Source organism: Maniola hyperantus, chromosome 1 (genome assembly GCF_902806685.2).
Source record: "Maniola hyperantus chromosome 1, iAphHyp1.2, whole genome shotgun sequence".
Classification (NCBI taxonomy): domain Eukaryota; kingdom Metazoa; phylum Arthropoda; class Insecta; order Lepidoptera; family Nymphalidae; genus Maniola; species Maniola hyperantus.
In genome coordinates this window covers 15,499,568-15,512,670 of record NC_048536.1, presented here as the reverse complement: position 1 = coordinate 15,512,670, position 13,103 = coordinate 15,499,568, and the positions used below count along the sequence as shown (strand labels likewise).

Genomic DNA, 13,103 nt, shown 5'->3' with positions numbered 1-13,103 from the left:
AAAAAAATTCAGAAGTTTGGTCAGCTATTGGTACACGAGCCAAAGTATACCACACATTTGCATTTAAACAAAATATTCTATTTCAGCTATTTTAAATATTACGATACTAAAACGCCTTTCAATTCGTTTTTAAAGAGGAAATAAGCTATTAAATTCAAGCTGTAAAACTAGTTTCATTCATTAACAATTAGCAAATACGATAGATCGATTTATCATTCACAAAAGTAAAAAAAAAGCAACAATTAATCAAGTATTTATTTATTTATGCACGCAGAATATATTATTCACATTAGTAAAAGTTCAAAGTTCGTTTAAGTAGTTTTTTTAATGTTTTGGTTATAAAAAAAATCATTGATAATAATTTTATCATGTGAAACATTTCATACAATTATTTTACTCAGGTAAAGTATTTTATTGAAGTATATTTTATTACTAATCATTTTCAAACTTTTAATTAAAATCATGCAATTTTGAATTTTTTACATAACCTCGCAGTTTTAATACCTACAACGGAGTCAAATTTAAATAAACAGAGAGCGAAAAATAGTAGTTTGTCAACAAGGGCATAAAACAAGCATTTTAGCCGAGAGTTTATCTACCCGAGCTGAAGGCGAGGGCTGACATTTAAGTCGAGGATAAAATGGGTTTTATGACCGAGTTTTATACACATTGCTTTTCACTTCGATTGCGAAGAAATGAAACAATAATAATATTATAAGTACATGTCTAAAGTAAAATTCGAGCAATTTTGTACTTACCTATGTACACTTTATGCACAAGAGCATGAAAATCAGTTTTAGTTCAGTTACAACAAGCATAAAAAAGAACTTTACGAGCATGAGAAGTGAAAAATATTTTTTTCATAGATTCGGTTTGTTTGATGGATACTGTGTTGTAACTTTTTATTCCTTGAAGATTTTCTGTTAGGCGTTTTCTTGTTTCTATTGACAAAAACGAAGCGTCTCTAGATTTTCTAGCAAATTACATTAAAATTTAGTAGGGACACACAACACTACAACCCTTCAACTGGCAAATAACTAGAAACACAGTTTTTGTTAGTTATTTGATTTTTTTTAGGGTTCCGTACCTCAAAAGGAAAAACGGAACCCTTAAAGGATCACTTTGTTGTCTGTCTGTCTGTCTGTCTGTCTGTCCGTCTGTCTGTCAAGAAACCTACAGGGTACTTCCCGTTGACCTAGAATCATGAAATTTGGCAGGTAGGTAGATCTTATAGCTGACATTTGGGGGAAAATCTGAAAACCGTGAATTTAGGGCTAGATCACATAAAAAAAATTAAATTGTGGTCATGAACTAATAATTAGTATTTTCAACTTTCGAAGTGAGTGACTATATCAAGTGGGGTATCATATGAAAGGTCTTCACCTGTACATTCTAAAACAGATTTTTATTTATTTTTATGCATCATAGCTTTTGAATTATCGTGCAAAATGTCGAAAAAATACGACTGTAGTACGGAACCCTCATTGCGCGAGCCTGACTCGCACTTGGCCGGTTTTTTGTTAGTTATTTGATTTTTTTTAATACTGTTGCCACACTGCAACAATAAATATCATCGTATACATTGATGATCAGTTTACATTTCCGCCTTCTAATAGGCGAATTAATAAATACTTAATACGCCGGAACAACGTGGAAACCAAGCAGCTGTTAGGAAGATTAAAAATTTACACGCAACCATGTTAGTTTGGCTGTACGTTATCGATTGTTAATTTGTATCCACATTTGTAACCCAATTTAATAATCTAAACAGTAATTCGGGCTTACAGAAAAAATTTGCGAATTTCTTGCTGGTTCTTGGCATAACGAATGAATAGTATATTCTTTTGACGATTCAAAAGTATTTGTAAAAGTTTATTATTATAATCAAAAATATTTATTTTCTACCCCTAACAACGCTTGTTCATTAACTGCACAACCTGTTTGTGATTCTAACAAAACTTCGACCAGAAAAGTTCACTTCGATCCTCATTATCTCGCTCATTTAAAAAGGCATAAAACAATAAAAACACCGTTTTACTTATACTTAATGTCTCCTAGGTTATTTTGATACCTCCAACTAAAATTTATAATTGACTAGCGATCCGCCTCGGCTTCGCACGGGAGCAAAGTAGATGCTAATGTGATGTCAGTGTGGTTATTTCGTTATATTATTTTAAAAGAATTAACAACATTTTAGATGAAAGCTTTTAGTCGGCTTGATTTTTTTCGATATCTTGAACAATTTATTTCAACAAATTAACACCAAACTTTATTGGTTTATAGGTACGTATAAACCTTTCTCTTGGATGTCGTTTTAATCATCAATAGATAGAGTGCTATCTATTGATGAAAACCGCAGTAACATCCGTTGCGCAGTTTAAAAGGTCGTACAGAGGGACAGACGACGGAAAGCGGCTTTGTCGTATATTATGACTGTAGAGAATAGCTTGCTCGCGACTTCGTCCGCGTGGACTACGCAAATTTCAAACCCCTATTTCACCAATATTTGAATTTACAAAAATACTTTCTTAGAGGACGCATACGTCATAATAGCTATCTGCATGCCAAATTTCAGCCCGATCCGTTCAGTAGTTTGAGCTGTGCGTTGATAGATCAGTCAGGCAGTCAGTCAGTCACCTTTTCCTTTTTTTTTTTTTTTTTTTTAAATAAGACTATTAGCCATGTTAAATGACTAATATTCCCATTTCCTCTCCAATTAAGCGTCAGGCTTGTGCTAGGAGTAGGTACGACAATAGTGCAACAGGCGGGGTTTGAACCGTCGACCTTTCGGTTTTCAGTCCACTCCTATACCGGTTGAGCAATTGAGGCTTTAAAGATTTATTTAATTTAGATGTATGGACGGCTAGAGCCATTGTAACGTTGGTCTCCTCTTGCTACAGGGCAGGTATCCGAGGCGGCCCGGGTATGGACTCCCAGCAGCAGCAGTACTGTCTGAAATGGAACAGTTTCGGCTCCAACTTAGCCACGTCGTTCGCGAACCTCTGGAACTCGGAGAGTCTTGCCGACGTCACCTTGTACTGCGAAGGTGAGTCTCCCTTATAACACTTTATTACTGTCAAAGATATTATAGAACTCCAGAAAGGCAAAGCTCATGCATCCGCATTTAAAAAAAAAACCGGCCAAGGGCGTGTCCGGCACCGTACTACATCGTATTTTTTCAACTATGATTCATAAAAATAAATAAAATCTGTTTTAGAATGCACAGGTGAAGACCTTTCGTATGATACCCTACTTGATATAGTTATCTTACTTCGAAAATTGAAAATAGGTACTAATTATTAGTTCATGACCACAAGTTTTTTTTGTGGGATTTAACCACAAATTCACAGTTTTTAAATTTTTCCCCGAATGTCTGCTATAAGACCTACCTGCCAAATTTCATGATTCTAGGGCAACGGGAAGTACCCTGTAGGTTTCTTGACAGACCGACAGACAGACAACAAAGTGATCCTATAAGGGTTCCGTTTTTCCTTTTGAGGTACGGAACCACAAAAAAATACATGGATTACCTATTAAGTACATGTTTGCATATTATTTTTGCAGAAAGATATTATTATAAATAAGAGATGGTAATAATATGTTTATTACCATTTCTTAGCAATAAACTATATTATTTTCTCTTTTAGAGCACCTGGTCCTTTTTAAGCATTATAAATCATTTGAGAAGTCCTCGGCTTTGCCTCGTCCTTCTAATATTACTCGGCCGGCAATTGCTTTATTTCCGGCCTTGACAGCAATGTACTATTTCCTACACGTAGCGTTAGCGTACGTTATCTTCATATAGACAAGACTATAAGTGAATTCATTGTCATATTATCAATCTTATCAGCACGCATTAGAATCGGCGCTTAGACATCGTGATAATTGAGTTTTATATTTTGTTATTCGCATTTCCGTAACTCGCTTGTCACAGTTATCTAACAATTTATTTGTTAAGCTTGTACTTAATTCTGATAAGAAACTTCTAAGATAAGTTCTTAAAAAACGTATTTCGTATGGGTTTTATCACGCTATCGAACTGTTTTGATTTTGTTAACGTGTGGTAAGACTTTCTGTCTAAGGATTTCATTTGGAATGCAAACAGTGCTATTGCATTTTTTTTAAAGAATATTAGCGATGTTAAAGTCTAATATTCCCCTTTCCTCTCCAACTAAGCGTTAAGCTTGTGCTAGGAGTAGGTACGACAATAGTGCAACGGGCGGGGTTTGAACCGTCGACCTTTTTCGGTTTTCAGTCCACTCTTTTACCCGTTGAACTATTGAGGTTGTAATTGACAGAACCACAGAATATATAATAGTACTATATCTACTCATGTGGTACTACGACAGAACTGCATCGCAACTGCTTACCGATTGCGCAGTCCAACTGCAGTTGGTGTGCAGTTCTAGTATGGGCATACAATGTGTACTCCACATGGACTGCGCAGTCGATTGGCAGTTACGATGCAGTTGTGTCAATTGCAATATTGCAATTGGCTTGCAGTTTAAATGCAGTCGTCGTCGGAACAGTTGATATCAAAGCCTATAATGTTATAAGAACGGTAAAATCAGACACTTAAAACTAAATCCGCTCTTATTCGTAAAGGCTAAAGAGACATTTGAATATTCGGTCGTACATCTTTTGCTACATTTTCTTTACGAACGTAATTCCAGAACCCGTCAATTAAAATTAATGTGTTCTCACTAATCAGTAGGTACCCTTATTATAAATGCGAAAGTGTGTTTGTTTGTTGGTTTGTCCTTCAATCACGTCGCAACGGTGCAACGGATTGGCGTGATTTTTTCGTGGGTATAAATAAAGACCTTCAAAAAACATAAAACACGTTTGTTTATTAGCGAATTGAAAAACAAAACACCGGTGATTCATAAAAATTAATGAATGTTACCAAAAACAAGAATTGAATAATTTCGCGAAGTTTTCGAGAAAAACATTGTTGATTTATCGTTGATCTCTACATTTATGCAAGTACATATTTCATCTATTTTTTTATTGAATTAAGGAGTTTTTATTATTATTTTGTAGCTTTGACTACTAGTTAATATGATTTTTAAGCAACTTACGAGCCTTCTTTTTCTTGTAACGTAGCGTACGAGAAATGCTTACGATGTAGGCTTTATTGATTTAAATCGGAAATTAGACCCCGTCCATAGTCGGACGTGAGGTGACAACCCTAGTTACGAAGCGCAAATCCTACTCATATAAAAAGGGCTTTATTTTTGAAACTTTACTATTAGTAGGTAAGTAGATTTTGAGTATTTCTCAAACAGCTTATGCGCTTCTTTTTCTCGTAACATAGTGTACGAGAAATGTTTACGATATAGACTTCATTGATTGAAATCGGAAGTTCGACCCTCCGTAGTTGGACGTGAGGTGACAAACTTAGTTACGTACCGCAAATTCTACTCATATAAAAAGGCTTTATATCTTTGAAGCAAAGGTTACTGCGGAATAGATTTCGCAAATAATCTTATATCATAATGCATGCTGATTAAGGAGTTCGTTAATTCTGCAAATGTTTTAAATTTTTTATGATAGTGTTTTTGCCTACACTTCAAGCAGGATTGGAACCTGCGTCTCCCCTGGGTATCGCACCCGGAGCGCCTTTAATTACTAGGTCACGCCTCACTTACTGCGCAGTGCCAAAATAATTTTGATTACGCATTTATTATTTTAAACTTTGTAATGCGCATTGTAAAAAAATATGGCGAAAAATTCAAACGTGGATAATTAAATCACAGATTGAATTTAATTATCACTGAATAATGTGGTAGTTAAATATTTTTAATTGCACAAATAAATGTCTTTTTATATTTTTCTATCTCTTGTTTTTTTGTTGATAACTTTTGACCTAAAGCAGTGTTAGCAAAAGTAAAAAATTCAAAACACATCCGTCTTTTCAAGGTTAGTATAATTTCAATTAGTATTCATCAAAACCGTAAAATTTTTAGATTTCATCACAACTATGGAAGCTGAGATAGCCTAGTGGTTAAGACGTCCGCCTCCTATTCGGGAGGTTGGAGGTTCGATACCGGGCACGCACTTTTTTAAACAAAAAGTGAAGGAAAACAGTGTGAGCAAACCGGCATGCCTTAGAGTTCTCCATAATGTTCTCAAAGGTGTGTGAAGTCTGCCAATCCGCAATTAGCCAGCGTGGTAGACTATGGTACAAACCCTTCTCATTTTGAGAGGAGATCCGTGCTCTGTAGTGAGCCGGCGATGGGTTGATCATAATGATGATGACAATTATTCAACTGCTGAACATAAATAAGTCTCTTGTAGGGACTTTCACACGTTAAGGTCTTGATTCCAACGGCTCCCTGCAACTCGTCTATCCATGTAGTAAAGGTATCTTCCAACGCTGGGCTTTCGGTGCGAGGTCGCCATTCTAACTCCTTGGGACCCCAACGTATTATCGGTTTTTCGAACTATGTGCTCTGCTCACTGCCAGTTTAGCTGCGCAACTCGTTGAGCTATGCCGGTTACTCTAGTTCTCTAACGGATCTCCTCATTTTTGATTTGATTGCGTAGCGAAACTCCAAGCATAGCTCTCTTAAATAGTAAATACCTACCTTGGTTTTGTTACAACTTGATTTTGACGTAGGCATTTATCGTAGGCATCTTAAACACACATATCGTTGTACAACTCAACAAATTATCGCAATTTATCACTATTATAGCATTATAGCTACTACCATTCGGTAGCAAAGTTCGAAATCTTGCCGAAATGATAAAGGGGTTATTGACATCAGCTTCTGATAATAAAATTTCGCGTTTATTTCCTATACATTCCGCTGCATTTTATATAACTTGATAACTTACACGTGTAAGGTTAATAATCGTATTATGCAATATGTTAAAGGTAATCGGGAAAACCAGTTATTGTGTAGAATTTCAGGCAGCGCCTTACAATATATTATGGCTTTTGGCAAAATGTATCTATCTAAAGTATTTTGTTTTTGTGCACATCTAACTCAGTCAGTCTCACAGCCGTTTCACACAGCGTCCAGTTTTTGCAGGATCCCGTTTTCCCGGTTTGATGCCGATTGTATATATGCTAGTGAGCATCTCGCATGCGGGAAGATGCTTGAATATTTTATAATAAAAATAAGAGCGATCTAAATTCCGCGAAATCGTAAAAGAACTTTGGTTTTCCTAACTTAGGGACTGAGTCATATAAAAGATAACATGGTCATTTTGCGTGCATAATTATATCAATTTCCTTGAAACAATGCCTACGCGTAAAAAATATGATAACAGCATTATATTTATTGTACGTATAATTGTAAAATTTAAGCTTTTCAAGGCCATTGAAACATTTTACTTAATCTAAATATACCATATCAAAGATATAATAAAACTATAGACAGACAAAGCTCATACGATAATGTAATGTAAGTATTTTAAATAGTGAGAAGACAAATTCGTATGCCATACTCACGCGTAGCGATACAGACTATACAGGTGTAACTAGAACGCTAGAAAAAACGAAGACAATAGTGATAGTACTGATGATCAGTAACATGATACCACAGAAAAAACTCGAAAAATAAATAAAAAATCCTATATTTTGTCACGATATTTTGCAAATAAAACATCTGCAGCGCGATTGCGGGTGAATGACAGCTACAATATCACGATCGCAATCATCTCTGATTGGTTAACGCTCGCTCACTATTGGCTACAATGCATTGTTGCAACAAGAATCGCACAAATTCAGTCAATCAGAACAATTGAGATTGTAAAAATGATTGATGCAGGGTTTAGACAATCGCCCTACTTACTGACGCTAGACGTCAACGAACGTTTCGTATGCCGCTCGGAGTCAATGCCGCGTCGTAGGCGGGGTATTGACCCGAGTTTTGCACGCTATACATTGCGGGTTTGAAAAATACTGTCACTGAAACTGCAAAACGTGGCAAATCGTTATTGGTATTGGATTGTATTTAAGTAGTATAACACAACAGTACCTAACGCTAAGTTTTTGTTAGCGTTCTGGTTACATCCTGTATAGATATTGGCGCGCTGTGTACGCACTTTTTGACACCTTCTGAGTGTGCTTCAAAAATGTTGTTTCTGTGAACTCGAAGGACCGTTTGAACGACGTTTAAATTGTCAAGTAGTAAAGACAACGAGTACTACAGTACGGGCAGAAAATAATGTACATCGACCTTTAGAATGAGATTTCGACTTTGTAGAGCGTTGTCTCTGTCACTCATACCTATGTGACGTTTTGTCGGTCTCAACGACAGAGACAACGCTCTTCAAAACCGCAATCTCTTTCTTAAGGTCGATGTACAACATTTTCTGCCGCGTTCTGTACATACCTTATTATTTTGTCATGTTACATGTTTTATCAAACACGCTGTATAAATGACTGTAGTAATAGAGTGCAAATGAACTGCGAAAAAAAGTTTACACGTGTCGTTTTTTACGCATTTAAACGCGAGGTTATCTTATCTGGGAAGAAGTGTTCAAAAACAAATGACGGATGCACTTGTTATTATATTATCGTTGCGTAAACAATATCATTCTTTGCCTCGTGGCGAAAATTCTGGACTGCATTGTTGCGAAGCAGAAAAACATGTGTGATTCATTTTAATTTTTGTTGTTGTTATTATGATCAAGAAATCTTAATAGGAAAAAAATTGTTTTGGTGTTTTTAACGTCTGATAAGAAATAAGAATTTTTCCAATTATAAGCAACTGAAACAAAAATCTCATTTTGAATTATTTAAACTGTTTCTTATTTGTATAATGTCATACAAATACATTTTTATTCATCTGGGATGACTTGTATTTTTATTGCAGCCCTATTATAGTTAGGGAGGCGAGGTAGCTAAATGGCGTAATTCAACGGCGCCGTCGAGACCTATCAAAATCGAAAGATAAAATAATTTCGAAATGAAAAGCTCGTATGGTAAAAACCATTTTAGCGGTGGGTTTGGCGTGTACGGTTTTTCAAAAATGTTTAAAAAAACATTTACTTGGGCATTCTCGAGCGCGTCAGATATTCATACTACGTATGCCCCAAGTGCCTCTGATAACAACGGTATACTAATCTGCCGGTTTGCGTGGCATTTTTGACTACTTTATATGCCTACCCCCAGTAGGCATATAAAGTAGTCAAAAATGCAAAAAAAAAAAATTACTCGAGCGCGTCAGATTTTCGGAAGGGGTGTTGAGTAGGCCCCAAGGAAGCTCCCTTTAAAAAAACTGACGATTTCGGCGCGACGATAAGTTACGATGAATTTTTGAAAATGCAAAAAAAATAAGTTTTTTCGAAATACTCGAGCGCGTCAGATTTTCATAGGGGAGGTTTATCTCGGTATCCTGAAAGCATATTTTCTTAATCTGACAAAAATGTTGGTGGGTTCTCTTAATCTGACCGAAAAAGGTTTTTTGGTTTCTTTTTTTCTTTTCTTTCTCCTTGATAAAACGGGGATAAAGCGATATATACAACCAACGTAAATGTAGATGAAATGTAGTACGAATTGTATTATTTATTGTATAAAAAATGAAATGATATAAAAATAGTATTATAATTGTATTGTTATGTATGACCTTTACATTTTTGCTCAATAGGTACAATTCATCGTCTTCTGCTTCAAGTCAAAAAGTTTTAACTTTGGACAAAAATGTAAAGAGACCTTTTTTGTGTAAAATATAATTACCTTTTTTGTTTATTTAAACTTTTTTTTGGTAAAATGTATCGTTCGCGACTTATATATGCCGCAACGCGTTTTTCGGAAGACGAAATGGCTCCTCCACACTTCCGGTCATGCGTAAACCGGCAGATTTTGTATTTTTAGTAAGTTTTAGATTATTTTCTTCAAAATAAAAAAATAAAAAATCGCGCTCGAGAATGCCGGATTAACGTTTTTTTTTACAAGTTCGCGACCCTATAACTCGGCGGCGTCAAGGACTTATCGTCAGATTAGTTAAATTTAGTCTTAAAACACAAAAACCAACCCCCAATATCTTAATCTGACGCGCTCCAGTATTTCAGACTATCGATTTTTTTTTACTAATCTGATCGTCTATCCTAGGCGCGCGTCACTACATATAGAGCTAAATACTTTACAAGGTTGTTCTATTAGGTCTAAGGTATCTCTCATATCTTAAACTGCCACGCTCGAGTATTACCGAAAATTCCCCTAGTCGCCTCCCTAACTATTAGGTACCTTCTTTTTCCACGATCTGGGGATCTTCCCACGATCAAAATCTACTTTTTAGAATTTCGTAGCTTTAGTTTTGAGTTTATGTAATGAATTATATAACCATTATAGCCATTTTAACCTACTCACTTCTTTGCGTTAAGCTAAATTTCAATTTATTGTAAAAGTATTTCATAAATATTGGTTCTGGTTACATAGCTAAGAATGTGTGAATGTTTTTAAGATATTCTGCAGGCTAACAACTTCCCTGAGTTTCAGAACAAAACAAAACATCAACATTTTTATTGAATCCGCTGGAAAATAGGTGTTGCGGCCAGATTTTGCACAGAGAGTTCATGTATTCTTTATACGTTACACGTTTTGGGTAGATACGTTATACGAAAACAGGGATATCAAGTATCCAAAAATAGAACTTCAAATAGCTGCCTCCGATTCCCAGGCCAAGGCAACAAGGGATCCATCCGGCGTAGCCTAGATTTTATAGATTTCGACGTAGAGCGCATGCGATCCCTGCAATCAATAAATACATTCCCGTTAGCACAAATTACATAGCGATAAAGTAATTAAATTTCGATAACAGGATAACATGAGTCTAGCGGAGATAAGGGAGCACATTAATCTAGTAGTATTATCTTATAATTTGTATTCATCGTCATGGTACACCAAAGATATTTATCATAGACTAGCGACTTCGTCCGCGTAGTCTACGTAAATTTCAAACCCCTATTTCACCCCGTTAGGGGTGGAATTTTCAAAAATCTGTCTTAGCGGATGCCTGCGTCATAATAGCTATCTGCATGCCAAATTTCAGCCCGATCCGTCCAGTCAGTCAGTCAGTCACCTTTTTCTTTTATATATTTAAGAAGATTATGTTACGTTTATGTCTGTCAATCCGCACTGGGGCAGCGTGGCAGATTATGGCCAAAACCCTTCTCATTCTGAGAAGAGACCCGTATTCGGTAATAGGCTAGCGATAAGTTGATAGAATAGTTTTTTTTTTCTATAAATAAAATATGGATCATCCAACGCTTTCTGGCGCGATGTCGCCATTCTAGCACCTTGAGATCTGAACGTCTATCGGTTTTTCGAACTAAGTGCCCTGTCCATAGCCACTTCAGTTTTATAACCCACTGAGCTATGTCGGGAAGTCTGGTTCTCCTGAGGGTCTCCTCATTTTTTTTCATTTGATCACGTAGAGAAACTCCAAACATATCTCAGCTCTCTCCATCGCCCGATAAGTGACTCTGAGCTTTCATCCCCCTCCAAACCGTCCGAAAATATTTTTCCATTCACACAATGCAAAATTTCGTGTTCAATCATAACTTTTGAATATATGACCTAATATTACCTAATTGCTCATTTTGTTCAATAGATGACGACTTATTTTCGAGCCCGAAGTTATCGAGGTCGTATTTAGAAGTAGGAGGGCGGAGGGTGGCGGGAGGCTCAAACCGGGTTTTCCAGGGATTGCTGTGTTGCATAGAGCTAACGATATATGAGTTGGCCTTATAGTAGCTGAATGAACGTTTCTATCACAAAAGTAAATCATAATTCGCCAAAAATATGAAATAAATAGTATGACTAAAAAGATAATAATTATGATGCTGTAATTCGAAATACAGTTTGTAAACAAAAACTGGCCAAGTGCGAGTCAGACTCGCGCACCGAGGGTTCTATACTCTATTTACCTACTCTACGTACTCTTTTCGACATGTTGCACGATAAATCCAAAACTATTATGCATAAAAATAAATAAAAATCTGTTTTAGAATTTACCTACAGGTAAAGCCCGTTCATGTGATACCACACTTGGTATAGTTATCTTAATTTGAAAATACTAATTATTATGTTCATGAACACATTTGAACTTTTTTTGTGATGTAACCACAAATTCACGGTTTTCGGGGTTTTTCCTTTACTTGTTGTATAATTAGTACCTACCTGCCAAATTTAATGATTTTACGTCAACGGGAACTACAGTACCATATAGGTTTTCTTGACAGACACGACAGACGGACAAACAGACAGACAGACAACTAAGTGATCCTATAAGGGTTCTTTTTTTCCTTTGAGGTTTGTGCTGTGCGTTGAAAGATCAGTCAGTCAGTCAGCCAGCTTTTCCTTTTATATATTTAGATTAATTCTACGCAGAGATAATGATTATAACCAAAATCAAAATAATTCAATTCAGTAAAACCTTGCGTGTTCCTACCTAATGTACTAAGCGTTATGCAGATAATAAGAGACGCAGGGCGCAAGATTTCGAGGTCATTTCGAGAGGTAGACGGGAGGGGGCGGTTTCAGGGCGTCTGGAAATTTGCCCTATTTCTGAGAAATATGTTTCCCCAAACTTATTTCATAGACTGCTTTTCCGAGCATGCAAAATTTCAGAACTTAACTTACTAAAGTCATACTCAGCCATTTCTCATAAAAGTTCGAATCTTTTGTTCAAGTTATTGTTCGAGTTGTTGTACATAAAGGAACTTACTCTTTTTCGAATAAAAGTTTAATCTTTAGCGATCCAATTTATTTTCACGTTTGCGCAATATTACTCGCATAAACAAATAAACAAAAACATGTTTACGGATACGTACTATAGGTAGTACATTTTTTTAATTACTAATTAGAGGTCCGCGACTTCGGCCGTGCGGATTTAGGTTTCTGAAAGTTCCAATGGGAACTCTTTAATTGTTTGCAATGTTCATGGCGGCGCAAGACGGTGGCGTGTGGAAGCCCCTACAAGAGACCTATGTCCAGCAGCGGACGTCTATCGGTTGATGATGATGGCGTTTTCGCGGGGAGACAGGTTATTGCACTTATTGTCGAATAATTTTTTTGTAATTTTTTTTAGGATCAAATTAAGACACTTTTCAAAGAAGGGTAAAAATAAATACCCTATTCGTTCCAT

General features: G+C 36.1%; 1 protein-coding gene across 2 annotated transcripts in view; it reads left to right on the top strand.

The window, feature by feature from the left end:
* Positions 1-13,103, top strand: part of chinmo (Chronologically inappropriate morphogenesis) — an 84,441-nt gene that overhangs the window by 37,050 nt on the left and 34,288 nt on the right. For both annotated transcript variants that reach the window (XM_069500156.1, XM_034968645.2), the window contains exon 2: positions 2,901-3,046. In XM_069500156.1, coding sequence (XP_069356257.1) covers positions 2,926-3,046 — 121 coding nt within the window. In that variant the 5' untranslated portion in view covers positions 2,901-2,925. The remainder of the gene's footprint in view (positions 1-2,900; positions 3,047-13,103) is intronic.